A 24,830-nucleotide genomic window follows, 5' to 3' on the forward strand; every position below is an offset into this window, starting at 1 on the left:
ACAATATTAACGATGTTTCGGTCACTGATGGACCACGTATGTGACAGTGGTCCCATACGGGTAGCACCACATAGCCTAGGTGTGTAGTAGGCTCTACCACCTAGGTTTGTGTAAGTACACTGTGTGATGTTCACACAGCAATGAAATTGCCTAATGATGCATTTATCAAAACATCTCCCTTTCATTAAGTGATGTATGCCTGTACTGATTTTAGTCTTGTGAATGTTGAATAATGAATTCTTCATTTCAATTATTTGAGTCAGCCCCACTGGCTGAAGACGGTAAAGGCTGACTGAAGCAAAAAACTAAAATTTGTTATTCAACATTCACAAAACTCAATGAGTAAAGAAGAACTTTAAGTTCTATATCAGGGTTCATGTAAGGCAAAAACATTCTAAGGGAAAGATGGATTTGAGGACATATATGATGCTGAGTGTAAATGTCTGAGTACAAGCAAAAATTCCAGGGAGCATTTCAGACTTTCGAGGCAGTGGAATTGGTGAAACCAAAGTCAAGCTCTCCAAACAGTAAAGGGGGCCCGGGTAATATCTGGAGTACAGATGGAACAGGCAGAAAATTTCATTAATGTAATTGTATGATGTGATGAACGGACAGAGTTGGAAAATAGGATGGCAGGGGAGGGCCCAGGATGGATGGAGAGCTCAGCTGGGCTGGTGGAGGGAAGGGGCCATGGGCACACCCTCTGCATGTCCCCTCCCCCACCCTCTGAAACCCTTTGTGACTCTTGAGTGCTCTGTGATGCAGGCCTGGGATTATAGGCAAGTGCGGACACTCTCAGAGCTCAGTTGCCTCAGGCAGCCTTGCGATTCAGAAAATGGAGTTCAGTCAATGGAATGTTCTCTCATTTCTGAATAGCCATATTGAGTTGTTTTTGAGCATCTGCTCAACATTCTTAGATAGCGACCACAACCTCACCATCGTGTGTGGGTTGTGCTTGCTTCTTCTGTTCCTGTGCTTCCTGGTGGGGATTCCATCTTTACCAACCTTCTGGAAAACCAAAATCTACCAAAAGGTAAGGATCCCTGGGCAAGCCACCAACAGGGATTTTTTATTGTTGTTTCCATTTCTAGTCCCCCATTTTTAAATGAGTTGGTCCAGAGAGACTCCTAAGGTGGCAAGTCTGAATAGAGGATAGAACGTCATCCTTCTAGGGGAATAGGCCAGGCAGGACTAGGGCTTCAGCTGGGACTGTTTCCCATTTAAAACTCACAGACCATCTGGGTGTGGTGGAGGATTCCTGGATAAAATCCCATCAGTGACTTCACGGCCCTGCATTAGGTTATTTAGAGAGTTTGGGATCTGTGTAGGAGGACACTGTTCCCAACACTGGATCATGAGTCACGTTCCCATGTCGGGCGTCGTTCGACCAAACCGTCCTTTGTGTTGGGCAGATCAGGAGAGCAGTGCTGAGCCTCTGAGCAGACACTGGAGTGTGAGCTCTGTCCCAGGATACAGGGGCCTATCTGAGGAAGCACAGATGTGACTGTGGGCCTCAGAGTCTATGCCCTCCTTGAGCAGAGGACTTCTGACTGAGAAGATCAAGTGTGGACTCTAGCCAAAAATCCTCCTTCGAGTTTTTCAAAGAAGGAAAAATTGAAAGTATCTTATCACCTTTAGAAATTCAGAAAGGGAAAGAACACAAAGTGCTAGCAATAAAAATAGAGAGTGACATGAATCTTGGATGAATATCTGAGTTTCCTAGAGAGAGGAGCAAGACAACTAAGTCCTCGCTCCTCATTCTTTGCTTTTTGTTCTCAGCGTCAGGGCAGAGCCAAGAGGAGAAGAAAAGGTGGAACATCAAGTGGTAAGGTTCCAGCTATCCCACCTGAGCTCTCCAAGGGTGACCCTTCCTGTCCTCTCCATGAGGTCCCAGGTCCATGGTCTCTGAGGATGTCAGTCGCTCGATAGAGTCCCTCTCAGAAAAGAGAGGCCTCAGAGGAAAGGCTCATGGGAAGGTAGTCAGAACCCGAGACATTTCTCAGACTCCTGCTCTGCCCAGCTCTGGGCATGAAGCAGTGATGGGCCTGGACAATGGGTGTTGCCCAGTGCGTGGCCGTGGGAGACGTCAAGAGTCAGAACTTCTGTCTCCTGACCTTGAGAGACTGCGTTGACTTCCTGGATGATCAGACTCCTCTTTGAGGTAACCATTGACCTATGTTCCTCACATGGTGGTTTTGAACATCCCATGGGATAATGTATGTGACAGTGCTTTATAAACGAAGCAACAAACACATGTGAACCTTATTAATATTATCATTGACCGTTTGACCACATCTACTGATTCTTGGGGCTTTCAGAGTTAACATCCCGTTAATATCCCAAGGGTCTCCCCTAAAGGGACTCCTGTGTAACACCTATGCTTCTACCTTTATTACATGTTTAATTCACTCTTCTGATTTCCCAGGTTGGAGAAATTACCAGAGGGAAAGAGAGGAGAAAAGGAGGCTAATTTCTATTCTGAAAAGGTGACTAGTCTTTTCTTTCCTGATCCCTCTTTAACATGTTCTCTGCAATTCCAGGGATTCAGTACAGCCTGCAGTAGTCATGGGAGGGGTTTGCCATAGGAACGGGTATGTGAATGAAGGCCTTGGGGTGAGGGCTGCTGAGTGTATGGTGAAGTCATAGATGTGGGGCATTGTGAAGGGGCAGCAGGCTTCAGGTGGCCCCTCCCCTGACAGGCCAGCAGGTCCTCCTTTCCTTGTTCTGGTCCTGGCTACAGTTTTCTACTTCCTGTCTCCCGCAGGCCCCTAGGCCGGCCTCTCGATACCACCCGCTTTCGTCAACTATTATGCCCAGACCCCTCCTGTGAGGTGTGTAATAGCACAACTGCTGAGATCAATCGGCTCCTGGAGGACCTGGAAGATGATACCGCCTCTGTGTCCTCTATGGCTTCCACAGCTTCTGGGACTGAGTCATCATTCACTCTGTCCTCTGCCTTCTCAGAAGTCCCTCCAGGAGACCTAACACCATCCCCTCCACCTGACCCTTCCCCACCGCCCCCCTCCGTTCTCTCACCTAACCCGACGACACCCTTAGCTGGCTTTCTTTCACCCTCACCACCGGGTCACTCTATGCCACCAGAGCCTTCTCCTCCCTTGGAGTCCAAATTCCCAGCAGACCATTGCCCACCCCAACCCCTTGCCCTTCCCCCTCTCCCACCACATGACACCCAGGCAACGGGTCCTATTCTCCAACCAGAGACCACTCTGTCTCTGAATACGATCTTCTCTCTTGACCGCACCCTTTCCCAAGATATTAACCCCTCACCAAATTTGTCCCAGATAATCAATCCCACTGATTCACTGGCTTGTCATCACACACCACCAAGCCTGTCTGTCTCACCACCGACAGACCACCCTTTAACTGTGGCTCGATCTAAATCGGTTTCCATCTTACTGAAGTCTGTTCCAGAGAACTCATCTCCAGATAGCCCTGGCGGGTTGTCCACTTATGTCCCAACAATCAGAGGCACTGACCATTCAAGCCTGTCAATTTCAGAATTATCCTGGTGGCAAGCTTGTGCCAAAGACTTGTTCTTAGCACCTTCCACCTTGGCACCATGTGCTTTTAATCGAGAGTTTCTTGCTCTCCATTCTTCAGAGTCCTCTCTGGAGAGACACCCTACAGCTAACCTTATAGAGCGTGGTAACCTCTCATTTCTCAGCCCTCATGTCCTGGCACTCCTGGAGAGACAAGTCCGAAAGAGGAGTGATTTCCTGATGTGGAGGGAAAAGGAGAAGGAGAAGGGTTCTTTTCCAAAAAAACTTAGGCCAGACTACCCACTAAATCCTTCGCGGAAAATGCTAGAGTCAAATGCTGATGAGTGTGACTCAGCATTCTCCCTTCCTTTTTGGAGCAGTGCAGGCAAACCAAAGGAGCTGCACATGCATGGGCAGCCCCCATATCCTAAAATCTTGGAGGACCATTTACAGGAAAAATGTACGCAGCTCTTCTGGGGTCTCCCATCTCTGCACAGCGAGTCCTTGCCCTCTGCTATCCGTGACTCAAGTGACTGCACCACAATCTTCCTTTTCAATACCATCTCAAATGCCTCCATGGGCCAAGAATCCCCGGTACCTCTCCATCGCCCACCTCCATCCTTGCCTGAGATCCAGCCCCAACCCTTGCCTCAAACCCTGCCCCAATCCCAGCCCCTACCTCTCACTCAGGTCAAGTCCCAGGCCCACCTTAAATCCTCACTCCCAATCCTACCATCTGGTCCTCTACCCCAGAGAAGGATCTGTGGAGTGTGTCACCATAGACCCCGGGATGAATCAGAGTCTCTCACCTCATCTGAAATTCAACAACTGGAATGGAAAGTGTTGCAGAAGCAACAGGAAAGTTTGTGGGGTTCGCCCTCTGTAGTCCAAAGATCTCAGGAGGAATTTTGTCCTTCAGCTCCCAACTTCCCTTACCATCAGGCCTCCCAGGCCCATGCCTCCATCTCCACCCTTCCCGTAGAGTTTCCTCTCAGTGATGAGCTGAGGAAGAAACTGGAACATCACCTTCGAAAGAGGCTCATCCAACACCGGTGGGGCCTGCCCCGCAGGATCCGTGAGTGTCTGTCACTGATGATGCCTCCAAGAGATTTCTCAGAGATAGCTAAGTCAGAGAGCAATCGTGGACTCTCACGGATCTCGGTGAACAAAGATCTAAATGTTGGATTGAGCCAATCCAAAAGCTTCCATGACAGGGGTTCAGAACTGCTTCAGGGAGAGAAGGAGATGGGGAAGGATCAGGGGCATAGCCCAGAGAACGGCCCAAAAGCTCACCTGTTGAGTGACCCAGAGAGCTCTTCAGATAAGGATCCGGCATATGACTCTGAGAAAGACCTAAATAGTCACGTGGCAAGTCTGTCAGGGAAAAATTCAAGGGCCTTGGAGGAAAGTCTAGATCAGAAACAACTTGAAAATGTCCTCAAAGCACATTTGAGCAAGAAGTTTGAGGAAATCAGTGAGGCTCGGCTCCCTGGGACGGTGCGCAGTTCATGGCATGCTAGCAAGCAGACATTGCTGCTTTCTGACAAATCCCGCACCCAAATAACACAGAGGAGTCTGCCACCTTCAGTGGGTGGGGACTCCTCCCTGAATACCTTCCAGGAGCTTTGCTTCATTGATTCCAGTGCCCAACAGATGATGGAAACCCATATTAAAAGCTTTCGTCTGACGATGGAGTGGGGCCTTCCCTGCAGGGTCCTGGAATCCATACAGGCGTTTAAATTGGAAGATGCTGCATCCCAGTCCTTGCCCTATTTCTACTGCGCCCCCTCAAATAACCCAACTTTGGAAGTGGACTCCAAATCCAGGGGCTTCGAGCCCCATAGAGGAAGCTCTAAATCCGCTCTTCAAGAAAAAGCGGAAACAACAAATTCAGCCCTGGTCCTGGATCGTCTTTGCCCTGCTACTTCACCTATGGGCAGGCAGGGACAAGGGGTGCCGAGACAATCACCCTCTGGTATCAACCAAGAGATTGCAGAGGTTGTTCAGAGGAGTAAGGGTGCCAGGCAGACTCATCTGCCTGTCACCTGTGGCATCACAGGCAAAGCGAGTCAGAAATTTACTCAGCTAGGCAACAGATGCCCCCCAGAGCTGCCTGCAAGGCAAGCTGGTGCCAAACATGAGACAAAGGATGAGAGAGTGAGTCCCAGTGATAGAAGAGCAGGGCGACAGGACAAAAAGATGAAGTCGGAACCCTTTTCCGTGCACAACACGGCCAGGGACATATTCAGGGCCAAGGAGCTCAACGCTCTGCAGTCAAAAACTGGTAATGTGTTGACAACCAGCAAGCCAGGAAGCCCCCACATGAGACGTGGGAATCACAGTAAAATAGAAATTACTGGGACCATTGAAAGCCCTGCACCAAAAAGACAAGTTCCCCAAGACCCGAAGTCATCGGATCTGAAGGAACATCTGTTGAGGGAATTAAAGTCGAAACTAGAGAAGAGGAATCAGAGCCAGGTCCAAGGCCAACACACTGACAGGTCCCCTGCCTCAGAGAGCTTGACTTACAAGGCCTCACTGACTCATGCCCACGGTGTCTCCCCTGGGGACATGGGAGCTTCCCAGGTGCTGCATGTCCATCTGGAGGACAGTGGGATCAGCAGGCAGCAGCGGCAGGAGCCTTGGGTCCCTAAGAAAGACCTAAAGAGGTACGAGGATAAGAAATTCCCACCAGCTACAATGAGAGTGAGCCCTCCGGGCCCCAACAAAGAAGAGCTTGGTGGAGGGGATGCAGGGTTGGGGACATCCCAACCTACCAGAAAGACTTTCGCTACTCAGATCACAGCATCAGAGGGGACGCTTGGGAGCAAGTCTTCCCACACCTCATCACAGAAGGCACAGCCTCCTCCTGAAAGTCTGCTCAGAAAAAAGATGAACCACATTTTTCAATGGCTTCGTCCTGGGACAAAGGGCAAGAACCAAGAACATCCCCAGGAAAAGGGCAGCCCCATATCATCTGCACAGAGCAGAGGCCTGGTTAAAGGGAGAGCTGCCGTTACTGGGACCACCACGGCTCAGAAGACCAGGACGGTCCCTGGGAAGTTCCCAGTGGAGAAACTGGGGCAGCGTTGTGCAGCAGAGGTCACCCGCCCTCAAGAGCCCCTTCCTTCCCTGAGGAAGTTTGTGAAAACTTGGCAGAAGGCCGAAGAACAGGCCCAGGCAGAGCCCGTCCAGGGGCATCCTTCCAACTACAGGGCTCCCTCCTGTAAAGTGCCAAACACTAAGTCCTGCCACCACGTAGAAGTTGTCTTTGCTGGCCAGAATTATCCTACATGTTCTAGACGGATCAGAGACCAGAACAGACACCCTCAGAAAGTCATGGCGTTTAAAGATCAGCTCTTGGATCAGAAGCGTCCCTTATCTGTGCCCCGCAGGGAGCATGTGCCCCATCCAAGCTCCACCTGCAGGCGTCAAGCCGGCCCAGGGGCCTCCAGCTGTTCTCACCACTGCTAAAGGCACTCTGTTTAGGGACCCGTCTCTATGTCAACAGAAAACGCTTTTCCAGCGTTTCGAGAGCGGAAAATTTCCCACCGCAAAATCATTCCTTCTTGTGGAGAATATTAATTCTCCCCAATAAATGATTCTCTAATAATAGTGATGTCTTTTCTGCGTCCTGTGTTGGGGGCATGGGTTTCAGGTAACTCAGGGCTTGTGCTTAGGGAAAAGGAGGAGTGAGTTCAGCTCTTACTGATTGCTTCCTCTGGCTTCTAAAAGGTCACCGGTGCTCTGGAGCTCTTGTTGACCAAGAGATCTCACGTGCCCCCAAAAGCCCACTTCCTCCCTGATGAAGTTTGAGGAGGTGGGCTCTGCCTCCTGCCTCTTCGCTTAGCCTTAACGAAAGTGTAGAGCAGCCCACACCTCCCGCTCACTGAATGTTTTACATCCTTCAGAGAGTAGGGAGGACAGGTGTTCTCTATCCGAAGAGGGTCAAGAATAGGTATGCAATTCATAAAACAACAATGAAGAAAAAACAGTGGCTTCATCATGATTTAGAGGTCAGTGACCAGAGGACCCCACAGGTGGGTGAACCCTGAATGGGATTTGGGGGGGTGGGGGAGGGTATTGCTGCAGTGGATCCTGGGCTGGTGGGGGAGGGGCTAGGAACAGCACAGACACGCCTTAAGAATCTGTCATGTGAGTCATATTAATGTGTTAGGGAAGAATACTTTAAACTTTACATTGAGGTTTCCCTACTGGAAAGGCACCTGGGGGAAGTGGTTCCCCTCTGTAGGTATTTCTTCAGACTGCCAAATGATGTTTTGTTGCGGAGCAACAGCATCCCTCAGCTGCCAGTAGTAACAATGTTGACCAGGTAGCCACCTACCTCCCAGGATAAAATAAAGCTGAGAGTAAGGAAAAGATGACTTGGAGTAAGCGAGGAGGGAAGAAAAAATGAAGAGGGGAAAGAAGGACCTTGCCGGTAGAACAAAGCTTTATGCCTCATCATCCATATGGTGACCCTGTCCTGTTCCCCCCGCCCCCTCCTCAATCTGATCCAGGCATCACCACCTTGAGGCTGATCCAGGCACTGCACAGCACACTGATGCCTTTTTCCTAAAAGGCACGGGGCTGTTCTTTGAATACTAAACAATATCTGCAGGGAGGTCATCAGGCATGGCATCCCCCTCTTTGGGGAAGGTGATCTTGCCGCCTTCCTTCCATCTATGCTTAATAGGAATATGCAAGATCTTGCCCTTAGTGTGTACAGTTCACCTATCAGGATGGACGTGCCGCCTCTGATATTCACGGCCTTGGTGGAGCCATGGTTGGTCTCCCCCAGAACACCTGCAGCTCATGAACCAGAGGTGAGTCGCAGACTATGCACCAGGTTACAGATATATGTGGGTCTCACCATGGGCTGCACACATACCCACCCTTACAATAGGGGTTTGGAGGAAAGGCAACTCCACTTAGACACACTGGGACTCAAAAATTGGCTGAGTGTCAACCGGGGCAAAATTCAAAAAGCATTATGATGGTGAGCGTTAAATACATTAAGTTGTAGATGTCTAAGTAAAATAAAGATGGTTACAAGGGTGGAAAAATAAAATACCAATTTAGTTTTCTAAAAACAACATGATTTTAAAAATGGAAGGGAGGAGAAAAAGGGAAAAATAGAATAAAATGATTGTTCTATAAGTAATAAGAGGGGGTCAAGATATAGGTGACAAACGAAATAAGACTCCGAGTAAGGGAAAGGAATTTGAGGACATTAGAAAAGATACAAGTATAATGGTAATTATTGTAACAAAACCGAACACGCACGCGCGCACACACACACACATACACACTACACAAATGGGGTGAGTATCCCAGAGGGCACTGGAGGTAGTTTTCCCAGAAAGACTTGTGAATGCTAGGTGTTAAAACCAAAACCAAAAACAAAACCGGTGTCCACTACAGCCTCTCTCACTCCACACTTGTATCTTCTTGTCCAGAGTTATGCCATTGAACCCACAATGTCTGAAACTTGAGGTCAAAGAAAGAATGCAGATTCTGTGGAGGTCCTGGGAGGGGGATGGGGCCCAGGGCAGGAGACTTGAAGAGGTGAGGAGGCCATGGAGGGCTCTACCATCGATGTGGACAGACCAGCCAAAGACCAGCCTCTCAGTTTCTACATCATCTCATCTTAGGGTCCTTTACTTCCATTCCAGTGTAGTTACTGCCACACTCCAGAGCTTATCACCAGGAACACTTCAGCCATCCAGATTGTTACAGTCGGACATTCCACCCTTTGGCCTCGTCTCTCATTCTTCTGATTCATATGCCCCTTGTTAACTTTTCAACTCCAGGCCGTTCATTTTCCCACTTACTCCTTGTCTGTCCGTCAAGCTCTTGTTTACATTTCCTCCCTCTCCCGGGTAGACGTGGTGGTCTGTCAGGTAACCCACATCTAAACGGCTCCGCTACTCATGGGCCCCATCCAATCCCTTTTAATCCTTCCTGTCTGGCAAAATCCCATCTCTCTGCCTTTCCCAGAAATGCCTTCCTATAACTAATTGATCACTATTGGATTAAGTCTCACAATGGAGTCTACCGATGCCACAGTAAATTCAGCCCCAGCACTAGCTGGAAATCACTCACTCATTCCACAAAGAATTATCCCATGCTTACTAACATGAGAACAAAACAAATGGAGCCTAGGCCGCTGTTTCCTTACTCCATTCTCTCTCCAGGGACACTCAAATTTATGTCAAATCTCCTTCACTTCCCTCAAATTTAGGCTGTCTCCATTTGCTCAGTAGATGTGCTGGACCACTGATCACAGAGGAACTAGAAGTCATGAGACAGGAACTTTCCGTCAATAAAGCTTCACAAAAACCTTTTCCCGTTCCTCCTTTCCTTCTTTCCTGTTATATGAAAAGAGGTTTCCTTCCTAACCTCAACGATTACACTTCCTGAAATGTCCCTATTGAGAGAGCTAAACCCTCGTCTTGACGGACTGAGCCCCCTTGCCAGGTATCCTCTCGTCCCCTCCCTCTCTTTAGGAGGCACCCAGCTTCTTTCATTATTTTAAGCTTCCTATTACAGAAATGTTTAAACATGCACAGGAGCAGTGGAACTTCCCATGTAGCCCTCACCCCACTTTCACAGTCATCATCTGGCACGTGTGATACGGCCCGTCTCTTTTCAGTCTACTCTCTCTGCGACTGAAATGGCTGCCTATTAAACTCATCAGTGGAATCTGTCATACTGTGTCACTTAAACTTTTTCCATCTGCTTATGGTTTTTACTTTTTTGTCATAGAAAGCCCTGACCTAAATCTCTACTCTTCTTTTATCCTGCTTTCATTTTGACCTTACTACTGCTGAAAATCAACCAAACTCATTCATCACTGTCCCTCCCTCCAAGCTCCATTAACATTTTCCTGTTATCCAGGTTTTTAACATACACTCAAGAGATTGTCAACAAAAATGGACTAAACCTTTACATGGAACTTCTTTACCCCCACATGGGACATTTTCAAGAACAGGAGCTTTCAGATGAATTAACAATGTGGGTAAATTTGTTACCAACGCTAGACTCTCATGCTAAAATATTTTCTACAGCTCAAAACATGGCATAAGGCAGATTCCTATTTAAGAGAAAGGGCCTTCTTTTAAGTTGCCCTGAAGATTCTGAGACTGTCCTTAAGAGCAGTGCTATGAGAGGATAGGAGGCACAATCTCAGTCACCCCAAGAGTTAATTTAAATGGAGAAAGTGAGATGGTTTCCCAAAGCACTGGAATTGATTTTTCCCTGAGTCTCTCCATAGTTGTAGATTCTGATAATCACAGAATATAGAGAAGGAAGAAACTTGGTGTTCCTTCTAACTGCCTCATTTCACAAACCAAGAAATTGAGGATCAGAGACATGAGGTCATTAAAGTCATCCAGTTACTTGGTTGCTTACTTCGACTAGGGTGGTTTCAGAAAGGATGCAGAAAAGTACAAGTATTCGAGAGCTACTTAGGGACTGTATTAATCAACACTGTAATAATCAGCTCTGTGCCCTTGGGTGCTGCGACAGCTGGGGGTCCACTGCTGCAGCTGAGAAATAAAGTGTGAGGAAGAAACAAAAACTGAGGGAGTCCATCGCCACTAGACCTGCCTTATAAGAAATGTCAAAAAGAGCTCTCCTGTCTGAAATGAAAAGGCAAAGGATACAAAGCTTGAAACAAGCTGATAAACAGATAAAATCAGAAAACTGCAACTCGGTATCAGAACATGTTAGTAAACAATTATGATGTAAAGGTTAAAGGGAAAGAATGCATTAAAAATAACAATAACCATTCCAATTTGGTAACAAATTCACAATACAGAAAGAAATAATTTTGACAACAAAAACAGCAAGGGAAGAAGAAAAGGACAGAACTTGCCTAGTCAAATGAAGCATAAACGCTATCAGCAGAAAAAGAACTATCTCATCTGTGAGACCTTTTATACAAACCTCATGGTAACCACAAAACAAAAATTCAGGGCAGAGTCACAAAACATAAAAAAAGAGGAAACTGAAAAACACATCACCAAAAACCATCAAGCTGAAATTGTAGTGAGAAACACAAGGACAAAGAAAGAAAGGAAATATAGAGCAACCATAAAACAAAAGATAAAATGGCAATAGTAAGTCCCTATATATCAATAATCATCCTAAATGTAAAGGGATTCAATGCACCAATGAAAAGACAGAGAGGCTGGACAGGTTAAGAAAAAGACCCAAAAGTGTGCTGCCTCCAGCAGACCCATCTCAGCTCTAAGGAAAAACATAGGCTCAGAGTGAAGGGGTGGAAGATGATACTCCAACCAAATGACAACCAAAAGAAAGCGAGCGTAGCCATAATTCTATCAGACAAAATAGACTTCAAGCCAAAAAAAGGCAAGAGACAAAGATGGGCATTATATAATGATAAAGGGGATAATCCATCAAGAAGACATAACATTTATTAATATATATGCACCTAACGTGGAAGCACCAAAGTCTATAAAACAACTATTAACAGACCTAAAGGGAGAAACTGACAGCAGCACCATAAGAGTAGGGAACTTTAATACCCCTCTTACATCAATGGATAGGTCTTCTAGAGAGAAAAATCAACAAAGAAACGTTGACCTTAAATGAAACACTAGACCAGATGAATTCAATAGATACATATATAATATTCAATCCAAAAGCAGCAGGATATACGTTTTCTCTCAAGTACACATGAAACATTCTCAAAGATACACTGTTGGGAAACAAAACAACTCCCAATAAACTTAAGAACACTGAAAAGATATCAAGCATCTTTTCCAACCACAATGGTATGAAACTAGAAATCAACCACAAGGAGAAAGCTGGAAAAGACACAAATATGTGGAGCCTAAACAAAGTGCTATTCATTGACTATTGGAACAACAACAAAATTAAAGGAGAAATGGAAAAATATCCGGAGACAAATGAAAAGGAAAATACAGTGTACCAAAATCTATTGGATACAGCAAAAGCAGTACTAAGAGGGAAGTTCATAGCAACACAGGCATACCTTGAGAAACAGGAAAAATCTCAAACAAGCAATCTAACAATACATCCAAAAGGATCAGAAAAGAAGAAAATGAAGTGCCCAAAGTCAGGAGAACAAAGGAACTACTAGAGATCAGAGCCGAAATAAATGAAATCGAGACTAAAAGACAATAGAAAAGATCAGCGAAACTAAGAGCTAGTTCTTTCAAAATATAAACAAAATTGACAAACCTTTAGGTAGAATAAGAAAAAAAGAGAGAAGCCTGAAATAAAATCAGAAAGAGAAGAAATCACAAGCAATATAACAGAAATACAAAGGATTACAACAGTATTCTTTATCAATGTTATAAACTACATTAACAAAATGAAGAATAAAAATCACATGATCATCTCAATAGATGCAGAGAAAGCATTTGACAACATTCAGCACACATTTATGATAATAACTCTCAATAAAATAATTATAGAAGGAAAGTACCTCAACATAATAAAGGCCATATATGACAAACCAACAGCTAACATTACACTCAATGGTGTAAACTGATAGCTATCCCTCTAAGAGCAGGAACAAGACAAGGATGCCCACGCTCACCCTTCTTAGTCCTAGCCAGAGCAATCAAGTAAGAAAAATAAATAAAACATATTCAAACTGGAAAGGAAGAAGTAAAACTGTCACTACTTGTGGAGGACGAGATTTAACATGTAGAAAACACTAAAGAATCCATCAAAACACTAAAAACAAACTAGCAGAAATAAAGAATCAAGAATACAATCCTATTTACAATCACAACAAAAAGAATTAAGTGGGTAGGAATAAATTTAACCAATGAGGTGAAAGACCTATACACTGGAAACTATAAGACATTGTTGAAAGAAATTAAAGAAGACACAAAGAAATAGAAGGATATTCTGTGCTCATGGATTAGAAGAACTAACATAGTGAAAAAGTGCATATTACCTAAAGCAATCTACAGATTCAATGTAATCCCTATCAAAACCCCAATGACATTTTTCACAGAAATAGAAAGAAGAATTCTAAAATTTATAGGAAACAACAAAAGTCCCCAAAGAGCCAAAGCACTCTAGAGAAAAAAGAACAAAGCTGGAGGCATCATATTCCCTAATTTCAAAGTATACTATGAAGCTGTATTAATCAAAACAGCACGATACTGGCAGAAAAGCAGACACAGATCAATGGAATAGATTTGATAGCCAAGAAATAAACCCATACATTTAGGAACAGCCAATTTTCAACAAAGGAGCTAAGAACATACAATGGAGAAGGGAAAGTCTCTTCAATAACCACTGTTGGGAAAACGGACAGCCACACACAAAAGAATGAAAGTAGACCATTACCTTACACCATGCACAAAAATTAACTCAAAATGGATTAAAGACTTGAATGTAAGACCTGAAACCATAAAACTGCAAAGAAGAAAACGTAGGCAGTAAGCTCTTTGCTATCATTCTTAGCAGGATCTTTTGGAATATGTCTCCTCAGGAAGGGGAAACAAAAGAAAAAATAAGCTAATGGGACTACATCAAACTAAAAAGCGTCCGTATGGCAAAGGAAACATCAATAAAATGAAAAGACAACCAGCAATTGGAAGAAGATATCTGCAAATCATTTATCCAATAAGGGGCTGCTATCCAAATTATATAAAGAACTCAACAACAAAAGAACAAACTTAGTCAAGAAATGGGCAGAGGATTTGAACAGACATTTTCCCAAAGATATACAGATGGCCAACAGGCACATGAAAAGGTGTTTAACATCACTAATTATTAGAGAAATACAAATCAAAACCACAATGAGATATCACCTCATGCCCATCAGAATGGCTATGATTAAAAAGACAAGAAATAAGAAGTGTTGGAGAGGGGCCAGTGCCATGGCCGAGTGGTTAAGTTCGTGTGCGCTACTTCAGCGGCCCAGGGTTTTGCCGGTTTGCATCTTGGGCATGTACATGGCACCACTCATCAAGCCATGCTGAGGTGGCATCCCACACAGCACAGCCAGAACGACATACAACTAGAATACACAACTATGTACTGGGAGCGTTTTGGGAGAACAAGAAGGAAAAAAAGATAGACAACAGATGTTAGCTCAGGTGCCAATCTTTACAAAGAAAACAGAAGTGTTGGAGAGGATGTGGAGAAAAGGGAGCCCTCAGACACTGCTGGGGGGGAATGTAAATTGGTGCAGCCACTGTGGAAAACAGTACAGACATTCCTCAAAAACTTAAAAGTAGAATGACCAGGCATGACATCAGCATCACAGCGGAGTGAGCTCTTCCCTTAGACTCTCCTCCCTAAGAAACAATGAAAAGGATATTCATAAAGCAACAGAGGACAGGCACACAACACAAAAGACATCTGAGAGACCCATGCAGCCATATGTCTGAAGGTGGAGGTGCTGGACCCCCCCAGGAGGAAGAAGGAGGAAGTAAGGGGATCTCCCCTCCCTCCCCAGCAATGACCTAGGGCACAGGACCATGCACAGCTCTGAGAAAAGAGGGGCCTGGGGGGAGACTCTGTGGGAATGCCTTCACTCTCCAAGTTCCCTCACATCCCATAGGAAAGCTCCACAGAGGAGGCTAAGCTATTGTGGGGCTGTCTTCATGAAGCCAGCACGCCAGGAGGACAGACAGCGAGGGCAAAGAGAGAACACCCACGGGATGGCACATGCAAAAGAAGTGCCCCTCCCCCTGCTGGGCTCACAAGCTCAGCCAGACAGCCAGAGCAAGGGACCCCCTCTAGAGTGCCCGTGCGTACATTAGCAAAGCAGCAGCTACAAGCAGGCAATCGCAGATGGGTCCTGTCAGCATAGATTCCAAAGGACAAGCACAGACACCAGGGATCACAGCAGGCTCAGAATACACAGCTCCTGAACCTCCTCCAGTGGTGGCAGGTGGAATCTGCAACCAGATACTATCTATGCGAAGGCACAAACCTACCCCATCAAATAGTAGCAAGAAATATATTAATAGTCCAGACCAGAAGGAAACTGAAAAGCACCTAGAAATCAATCCTGAAGGCACACAAATTTACAATGTAAACGACAGAGAATTCAAAATAGCTACTAACATTAAAAAACTCGAGTTACAAGAAAATTCAGATAGTTCAATTAAATCAGGAATAAAATTAAGAAACAGAGGGAAGACTTCACAAAAGAGATTGACCCTATAAAGAGAAACCAATCAGAAATGTTGGAGATGAAAAACACAATGAGATAAAGAAAAATCTGGATACCCTGGATTACAGAGCTGACATTATGGAAGACGGAATTAGCAATGTGGAGGACCGAAATACAGAAAGGCTTCAGATGGAGGAGGAGAGAGAATTAAGACTAAAAAGAAACGAAGAAATTCTCTGGGAAATATCTGATTCAATTAGGAAATGCAACATAAAAACTATGGGTATTATAGAGGGAGAAGGGAGGGAGAAAGGAGTAGAAAGTCTGTTCAGACCTGGGAAAGGAGCTGGAATTACAAGTAAAAGACGCTAACAGCACTTCTGATTACATCAATGTAAAAAGACCTACTCCAAGGCATAGAGTAGGAAAACTGGCAAAAGTCAGTGACAAAGAAGAAATATTTTTAAAGGCAGCAAGGCCGCAGAAAATAACTTACAAAGACCATATCAAACTTTCAGGAGATTTCTCAGCAGAATCTTTACAGGCTACGAGAAGGTAGAAGGAGATATCCAAAATTCTGAAAGACAAAAACCTGCAGTCAAGAATACTCTATCCAGGGAAAAATATCCTACAGATATGGTGGAGAAATAAAAACTTTCCCACATAAACGAAAGCTGAGGTAGGTCATCGCCACAAGACACCCCAAACGGGAAATGCTCAAGAAGACCTTCATACCTGAAAAAGAAAAAAAAGAGTTCACAAAGCCTTGAGCAACGAGATAAATAGGCAGCCAAAGTCCGAAAATTGCAGCTCTCTACCAGAACAGGTTAGCAAAAACTTAATTACGACATTAAAGAGGAAGGGAAGGAAAACATCAAAAATAACTATCATCTTGTGATTTTAACCACAAAATCACTACACAAAACAGAATATGTTATGACCAACAAATCAGAGGAAGAGGAAAGGGATGGAACTGGCTTAGACCAAGGAAATGAGAGGCTATCGGAACATTGTATATCTCATCTACGAGATTTTTTATACAAACCTGATGGTAACCACTAAACAAATAATCAGAACAGAGACACAAATGATACGAAAAAAAGAAAACTGAGGGGCTGTCCCAGTGGCATAATGGTTAAGTTCGCATGCTCTGCTTCAGCCACCCAGGGTTTGCAGCTTCAGGTCTCAGGCACAGACCTATGCATCTCTCATCAAGCCCTGCTGTGCTGGCATCCCACATACAAAACACAGAGGAAGACTGCCACCGATGTTAGCTCAGCAACAATCTTCCTCAAGCTAAAAGAGAGGAAGATTGCTTACCGATGTTAGCTCAGGGCCAGTCTTCCTCACACACAAAAAAGAGAACACTGAGAAAACCATCATAGACAACTACCGAACTGAACTGGCAGTCCAAAATACACAAGACGAGAAACGAGGGAAATACAGAACTGGAAAACAAGTGATAAAATGGCAGCATTAAGCCCTTATATATAAATAATCACTCTAAATGTAAATGGATTGAATTCTCCAATCAAAAGACAGAGTGGTGGGATGGATTGAAAAACAAGACTCATCGATATGCTGCCTCCAGGAAACACTCTTAGCTCTAAAGACAAACACAGGCTCAGAGTGAAGGGACGGAAGATGATACTCTAAGCTCACGGCAAACAAAAGAAAGCAGTTATTGCAATACTTATATCAGACACAGTAGACTTCAAGATAAAAAAGGCAATGAGAGACAAAGAGGGGCAGCATACAATGATAAAAGGGACGCTCCAACAAGAAGACATAACACTTATAAATATACGTGTCCCCAACAAAGGAGTACCAAAGTACATAAAGCAACTATTAACAGACCTAAAAAGAGATATTAACAACAACATAGTAGGGGGCCCCAACACTCTACTTACATCAATGGATAGATCATCCAGACAGAAAGTTAACAAGGAAATAGTGGAATTAAATGAAAAACTAGACGAGATGGACTTAATACATATATTTTTCGATCATTCTATCCAAAAATAGCAGAATACACATTCTTCTCAAGTGCACATGGAGCATTCTAAGGACAGACCATATGTTTTGAAACAAGACAGGCCTCAATAAATTTAAGAAGATGGAAATCACATCAAGCATCTTTTCTGACCAAAATGCTATGAGACCAGAAATCAGCTACAGGAAAAAAGCTGGGAAAGTGACAAATATGTGGAGACTACACAACATGCTACTGAACAACCAACGGATCATTGAAGAAATTAAAAGAGAAATCAAAAAATATCTGGAGACAAATGAAAATGAAAATACACCACACCAACTCATATGGGATGCAGAAAAAGTGGTCCTATGAGGGAAATTCAGAGCAATACAGGCCCAGCTTAAAAAACAAGAAAGATCTCAAATAGGCAATCTTAAAATACAGTTAGAAAATGAAGAACCAACAAAGCCCAAAGTCAGCCGAAGGAGGGAAATAATAAAAATCAGAGCAGAAATAAATGAAATTGAAACCAAAAAAAAAAAAAAAAAAAACCAGCAGAAAAGATCAGTGAAACAAAGAACTGGTTCTTTGAGAAGGTATGCAAAATTGACAAACCCTTAGCCTGACTCTCTAAGAAAAAAAGAGAGAAGGCTCAAATAAATAAAATTAGAAATGAAAGAGGAGAAATTACAACAGATACCACAGAAATATAAAGGATTATAAGAGAATACTATGAAAAACTATATAGCAACAAACTGGACAATCTAGAAGAAACAGATAAATTCTAAAGACTCATACAACTTCCCAAAACTGAATCAAGAAGAAACAGAGAATCTGAATAGCCCGATCACAAGTAAAGAGATTGAAACAGGTAGCTTAGTGGGAAACTACTTCCCCTGACAAGGTTACCCACTCAAAGCTAACAGCCAACATCACCATTAATAGTAAAACACGGTATATTTTTCCTCAACACTGACTTGATTTCTACTATTTCTACTTCTCCTTTTCCTTCAATGCATGGATCCTGCTGAACCTTATAAATCCATTACAATATAAAGCGGGGAATGAATAAAGAGCTCACCTGAGGGATGTTCACTCTCTGGGGCTCCTGGGCGAGTACAGAGGACTGTGGTTCAGCTGAGGGGACAGAAAGGAGACAGGGGTCCTGAGATTTAGCTGTCTTACAGCTCTTAGATTCACCTCCTCAAATCTCAGCACCCCAGTTGGGGATCATCCTCCCCATAGGCACAGGGCCCTCTGGGCCTTGAAAAGGCACAAGAAGGATCATGGACAGGCAGCAACACCTGTCTTTGTGTGATTCTGAAATGACCATGGAGCTGAAATCTGCAGCTTTTTACTGAGTGAACACAAACTTTACTCGATTGATTTAACAATAACGCATGCGTCCTTCTGAATAACAGAAAGAAATCAAAACAGCCGATTAGTTGAATTAAAGTACGCCAAACGACAAGACACTATTCCTTCATTAAAGTTAACTTAGCAGAAAAATAACTCAGTATGCATCATTTATCTATTTTTCTCAGTAATATTATTTAACCCCAGGTATACACAATCCACGGAAAGCCTAGTAAAAGAGATGGGGTGATTTAAGGCAGGAATTTTTAACTGTTCATTTCAGCTGGGAAGTATTTCTCAAAAGGCCCTTTCGATAGATGCTGTTGGTAACTTACCTGTGAGAGAGTGAACTGTCACAAACTGCGTTTCCCTGGACAAGTCACTGAAATTTTCAGGCCCAATGTCTTTAAATCTTTCAAGAGTTAGAAGTAGGTGACCTTGGAAAACTCTTCACAGATCATCATTCTTGGATCCTGTGACATCAGGATAACGTCACTAATGTCACATGTGGTGGTGGACATGTGTGACAGCAGCGCATCTGTAAAGAGCGGGGGCCATTTAAGGGGACTGGAGACAGAACTTCCTCCCTCTGCCTGGTTGTCCCTTACCCCCAGACCTTGCCCTCACGGCTCTCCAACAAAGCAGCCTTTCCTGAGCAGCCTGCCCCTGGGCCACCCCAGCTCACCTCTTCTTCCCAGGGACGGCCCAGATGCCCCACTGTCACACAGTGTGGTGGCTCCTGAAGGTGGCATCATCATCAAGTCTGGTTCATTCTGGGCAGGGGGATCAAGACCTGCTTCTGATCTTGCAAATCTAGCATCTGCTCCTTTCTGGGCTCTTGTCTCTGCTCTGAAGCTCTGGAGAGAGGTCTAAGGTCAGAGGGACGCTCTCTTCCAGCTAAGACTCCCTCACAGAGGGCCCCTGCTTCCCGCCTCACAAGGGCTGGTTTGTTTCAAGGCAACTGGGACATGGATCTGAGAAATAAATTCATTTCAGGGGCAAAAAGCCTGACTCTTGGAATTCATTATAACATTAGACTTCAAGGACAGAAAGCCTGACGATGCAGAGGGGGCCAGACGCCTCTGTCTGACCCAAGGGACCTGAAGTGACACTAGAAATCCCAGGATACATGTGACACACGGTGGGATTCCATCCACATCCTTTCCTTAACATCCCTGGGGACGCAGGGACAGGCCACGTTCCTAAGTGCTGTGAAGGCTGTAATGCCAGTCTTGGGCAGGTGTGACATCAGACAAAGCCTGAGACTGAAGCGAAGCACACCTGCCCTCGAATCCAAATTCCCTGGCTGGGAGCTCCTGACTCGAGCACATCGGGCCACCGAGCCGAGCCTCGGTTTCTGGTGAAGTGGTTGTCAGGGTCCATTAAACTATCCAGTAAAACAACAAAGCGTCCTCTAACTATAACAGCAGTTGTCACTTACTTAAGGCTTCCGACCTGGCACTTGTCTAAAATAGTGATCTATGTTTCCAAACGTCGCCGTGAAACAATCATTATTAGTATTTATAGATGAGAACCCTGACTCTCGCCCAGGTTCCTTCTGTCGCCCCTGCTTACAGGTGACAGAGCTCGCACTGACCGGGCCTGTAGTGCTCCAGAGCTCGGGCTCCACCGCAGACCCACGGTCACCGTCCGCCTGATAAACGCACTCCTCCCTCCCGCACCCACCGCCGCCGACACGGGCTTCTCTCCGGTCGGGCTGCAGGCGGGCCGGTCACACGATCCTCGGGCACCCAGGACCGCCCCGAACACCTGCGCCCCGGGAGCCCGAGGGCCGGGGTCTCCCCCATCGGCCTTACCCGCTCTGGCGGCCCGCCCGGGTTTATACGCCGCCGCGGGGGGCGACGAGGTCTCAGACACTTCCTGCTCCCATCCCCAAGCACCGGCACACCCTTCCCAGCTAGTCCCTCGCCCTAGGTGCGCACCCTGCCTTTTCCGAGCACACCCCAAAGTTCCCCAACGGTTCTCTGGAGTCCTGAGAAGACGAACGAGGAGGCTACGGCTGCACATGCGCAGAAGGAGCGTGGCGTCCCCTTCCCAGAGTCCAGGCGGTGAACCTCACCTATTTAAAACTACATTTCCCCTAGGCTTCCGCGTCTACATTTCAAGTCACTCTTGGCCTTTCCGCGAAAGCGGGAGGATGGTGTTCTTAAATCTCTCCTGCCCAGGGTCCTCCGAGCCCGAAGAGGTTAAGGGTTAAGCCTGAACTCTGCTGTCAAAGGCAAAGTGTAGTCCGCTATTGGCTCCCGATTAAAACAGCATTTTTTGTTTTCATAAGTCATTTGGAGGTAGTCGGGGAAATTTGAATACGGATTGGATATGGAAAATATTAAAATATTACTTAGATGGTGTGAAAAAAATTGGGAGTTATGTAGGAAAATTGACTTTGTAAAAAGAAAAAGACATGACGACTGAAGTAGTTAAATTACATAGCTGTAAAATTATAATTTTACAATTTTTCAACCTGGGACCTAACCTCCACCCTGTTCCTTTACAGCCGCCGGACCCACCAACCCCTGAGCCCCATCCTGGCGCGCCTGGGGCCCAGTGTGCAGATTCTACTGAGGGTCTGCACAGGTGCTCCAGGGGTGGATGTTTATAGGAAATCTGTTGGGTTTCATACATTAACATTGCTTCTTGCTGATTTCTCTTATTGTTTCATAAATTTTTGTGTTAAATATCTTGGATTTCCATGCACATAGCGACAAGTTTGCTTGCTTTTCGCTGACCTTTATAATTCTTTGTCATTCTTTAGCAAATTACAGATAAAAGCACAAGAATGCTGGTTAAACTATATTAAATCAATCATAATAGACTTTCACATAAAGATCACGAAGGAGAGAAAGTGGTCACAACATATGTCACTTAACAAACATTTATTGAAAACTGACTGTACAATCAACATCATTCTAGGTGCTGGGATAGCAACATCAAATAAAAGAGAGTAAATTCCCTACCCCCATGGAGCTTATGATCAGGGTTGTTGTGGGGCCTATTAGTCAGGGTCCCCTCGAGAAACAGGTGTCAGTTGTCAAGAAACCATGGGACACTTGAGGAGAGTCTAATAAATAGGGCTCTAAAAATGTGGGTAGGGTTAGTGAAGCATCCTGTAACTAGTGTTGGTAGAGAGTTATTATCACCCCCAGGGCTGCAGTGAGAGTAGGTAACGTTATCAGAACTTAGCACAAGAGGCCACCCTTATGAGAGCTGTGGTCTTAGGAAGAGAAACATTGTGAATGCCCATTACATGGCTCAGCACGGAGAGCCAAAGGAATAAATACCCAACACCTCACTTGTTCTCTTCCCTCTGATATCCTATCCTCCGTTAAGCATTTATAAACCCCATTCAATACCTATTCTTAGAATTCCATCCACATATGTCTCTTCTAGACCTTTTTGTCACCAATTTTCCACTCTTATTCTTGTTTAGCCCCCTACTACCTGTCAACTCACTGAGCTACTGGACATAAATCAGTATAAATCGAAACTCAAGCACATGTCAGTTCTTCACAAAGTGAACTAAATATACCTCCTTGAACTCTACCCACTGGGAAGATTTTTTTCACCACACGTTTCAGAACCACCCCTAAGTGAGACTGCAATTGTAGCAGCCATAATTTCCAATGATGCCACCATACACTGGAAACCCAGTTTGAAGGAGAGTTGATGGGTATGTGGCCACAGGTCTCCCTTGGGGACTTTTGGGGAATGTTTAATTGTATATTCTTGTGACCAAGTTATGAGGAATTTTGTCAAAGGGACCCAGCCTTCCCTTTAGTCAAAGCCTCCTGTCTATAAAGTAGGATATATCAAGGATTTAGAAAGAGAATCTGAATCCCTGTTGTGGTGATTTGTGTTCGTTTTTGGCCCACAAGATCCAGAATTTCACATGCATATAGATATAGATCTCAGGAAGCATCTCAGTAGAATACCCATCTGTTTCATTTCAATGAACTTCATGATCCAAGAGCCACCACCACCGATCCCTTCATGTCACCACAAAAGATGGCTGCACATGAGAAACACTCTAAGAGTTTTAAAAAACATTTGTCAGTATCCCATTAGAGAAAATACATATTTCATTGGTATGAAATGCAACATGGGCTGCTCCTGAGTCCACACGGAGTATGCTCATATTGATTAATTTGAGCCTATCCAAACATAATTCATCCTTCCTAATCTAATATGATAAGGATCCACCCCCTTATGTGCTACCTGGTTTCTGCTTTGTTGGGCAAGATCTTGAGCTCCTTTTGTGGGTTTGGTTTTCTAATTTCTGGATTTCTTGCAGTTTTACTCTGAACATAGCTGGTTTTTTATTCCCATTATGGGCCTGGAGCCAGTAAGCAAGTTCGGACAGGGCCTGAGGATAGTGTGTATCCTCTTTCAGGGGTAACTTATACTAGGCTCACCCCTTCGGATTGAGAGAGAGAGAGAGAGAAGTGAGAGAGACACTGTCAGAATTCAGTTACTCTTCACTTCTTTTTCTAAGCTCCTCAAAGCAGTGACTTTTAGTATACCTTAAAGGCCTTAAAATTGCAGAGAGTGTGGCAGGTAGAACAAACTTGAACTGTCTAATAAGCCTCAAAGCTGTGCAGAGGCAAGTGTACACCTGCCAGGCAAAGTGCACAGAGTATAGAATATCTGTTCTGACCAAGCAGGAGTATATGTTTGACCATATCCCTCTCCTCTGATAATAACTTTGGGCTTCCTGGATGCTCGGTAAATCCACGTAAGTGAAGGAATACAATTTCTTCACCTTAATCTTGACCTCACACTGAGTCCATCCTAGCAGTAATTGGGGGAGGTGTACTTACCTGGCATTCACCCTCATATGGGTAGTGATCATTTGATAAAATATTGAGGAACATAATGTCCCTCTTGAAGATATTCTTGTATTCACACCTTATCTGAGTGAGTAATTGAGGCAATCCATTGAGAGCCCCAGTATATTGGATCACTTTTCAAACTGTTCAGACACCTCCATCTGGGAACTGTTTCTCTCTATGCCTGTCAATATTAGATTAGCTTTATCCTTTTAGGGTTTCATGCAAAAGGAATCATACAGTGTATTTTTGTGTGGCTTTTTTTTTTCACTCAGGATAATGATTTTGAGATTCATCGTATAGTTGAATACCAGCAACGAAGGAACAGCCTCACACAGGGAGAAACAACTGCTTATGAAATCAAGGGAGACTCATTGTGCCCAACGAGTTCAGCTATATCTGAATCCAAATACATGTAATCATTCCAATTTCCAGGTTCCCGGACTTTCCCAGTAAATGTCCCAAATCTCATCTAATACACCTCCTCAAATTGGGGATCTAATAGTTCTTGTAATTTTTTGAAGAAATAATGTCCCAAACTTCCCAAAGTTGATGAAACAATGTTAATTTACACATCCAAGAAGCTTACTGGACTCCAAGTAGGATAAATACAAAGATATAGTTTTACCTGGACACATCATAGTCAAACTGTTGGAAGCCACACACAAAGAGAAAATCTTAAAAGAAGAAAGAGCAAAACAACTGAACATGTACAGGAGAGCATCAACGTAAATAATATCTAACTGCTCATCAGAGAAAAGAGACCCTAGAAGGCAGAGAAATGGCATATTCAAAATACTGAAAGAAAACATGGTAACGAAGAATTTTTTTATCCGGCAAGACTATCCACTAAGTATAAAGGTAAAATAAGGACATTCTTAAATTTAAAAAGACTGGAAGAATTTCTTGATATCAGAACTGAATTGTGAGAAATACTAAAGGAAATTCTTTGGGCTGGAGGAAAATGACATCAGACAGTACCTCGAATCAGCTGGAAGAAATTAAGAGAGCCAGAAGCA

At 44.4% G+C, this 24,830-nt stretch overlaps 1 protein-coding gene across 2 annotated transcripts; it reads left to right on the top strand.

The window, feature by feature from the left end:
* Positions 1–740: 740 nt before the first annotated feature.
* Positions 741–7,115, top strand: LOC138920338 (spermatogenesis-associated protein 31D4-like). 2 transcript variants are annotated; one of them, XM_070248427.1, is made up of 4 exons: positions 741–1,033; positions 1,780–1,825; positions 2,426–2,486; positions 2,765–7,115. In XM_070248427.1, the coding sequence occupies exons 1-4, from the start codon at positions 836–838 to the stop codon at positions 6,972–6,974; spliced, it is 4,515 nt and encodes a 1,504-aa protein (XP_070104528.1). In that variant the 5' UTR covers positions 741–835; the 3' UTR covers positions 6,975–7,115. The 2 variants fall into 2 exon arrangements, with proteins under 2 accessions (XP_070104528.1, XP_070104529.1); XM_070248428.1 differs by having other exon boundaries at positions 805–1,033; positions 1,780–2,161.
* Positions 7,116–24,830: the final 17,715 nt, after the last annotated feature.

Source organism: Equus caballus, chromosome 23 (assembly GCF_041296265.1).
Source record: "Equus caballus isolate H_3958 breed thoroughbred chromosome 23, TB-T2T, whole genome shotgun sequence".
Classification (NCBI taxonomy): domain Eukaryota; kingdom Metazoa; phylum Chordata; class Mammalia; order Perissodactyla; family Equidae; genus Equus; species Equus caballus.

Bases quoted from the DNA above. Each gene is read 5' to 3' on its own strand.
- LOC138920338 (XM_070248427.1), top strand. From the start codon at position 836: ATGGAGTTCAGTCAATGGAATGTTCTCTCATTTCTGAATAGCCATATT. The intron at 1,826-2,425 runs GTAAGGTTCCAG...CTGATTTCCCAG, and splicing joins AAAAGGTGGAACATCAAGTG to GTTGGAGAAATTACCAGAGG. The intron at 2,487-2,764 runs GTGACTAGTCTT...TGTCTCCCGCAG, and splicing joins CTAATTTCTATTCTGAAAAG to GCCCCTAGGCCGGCCTCTCG.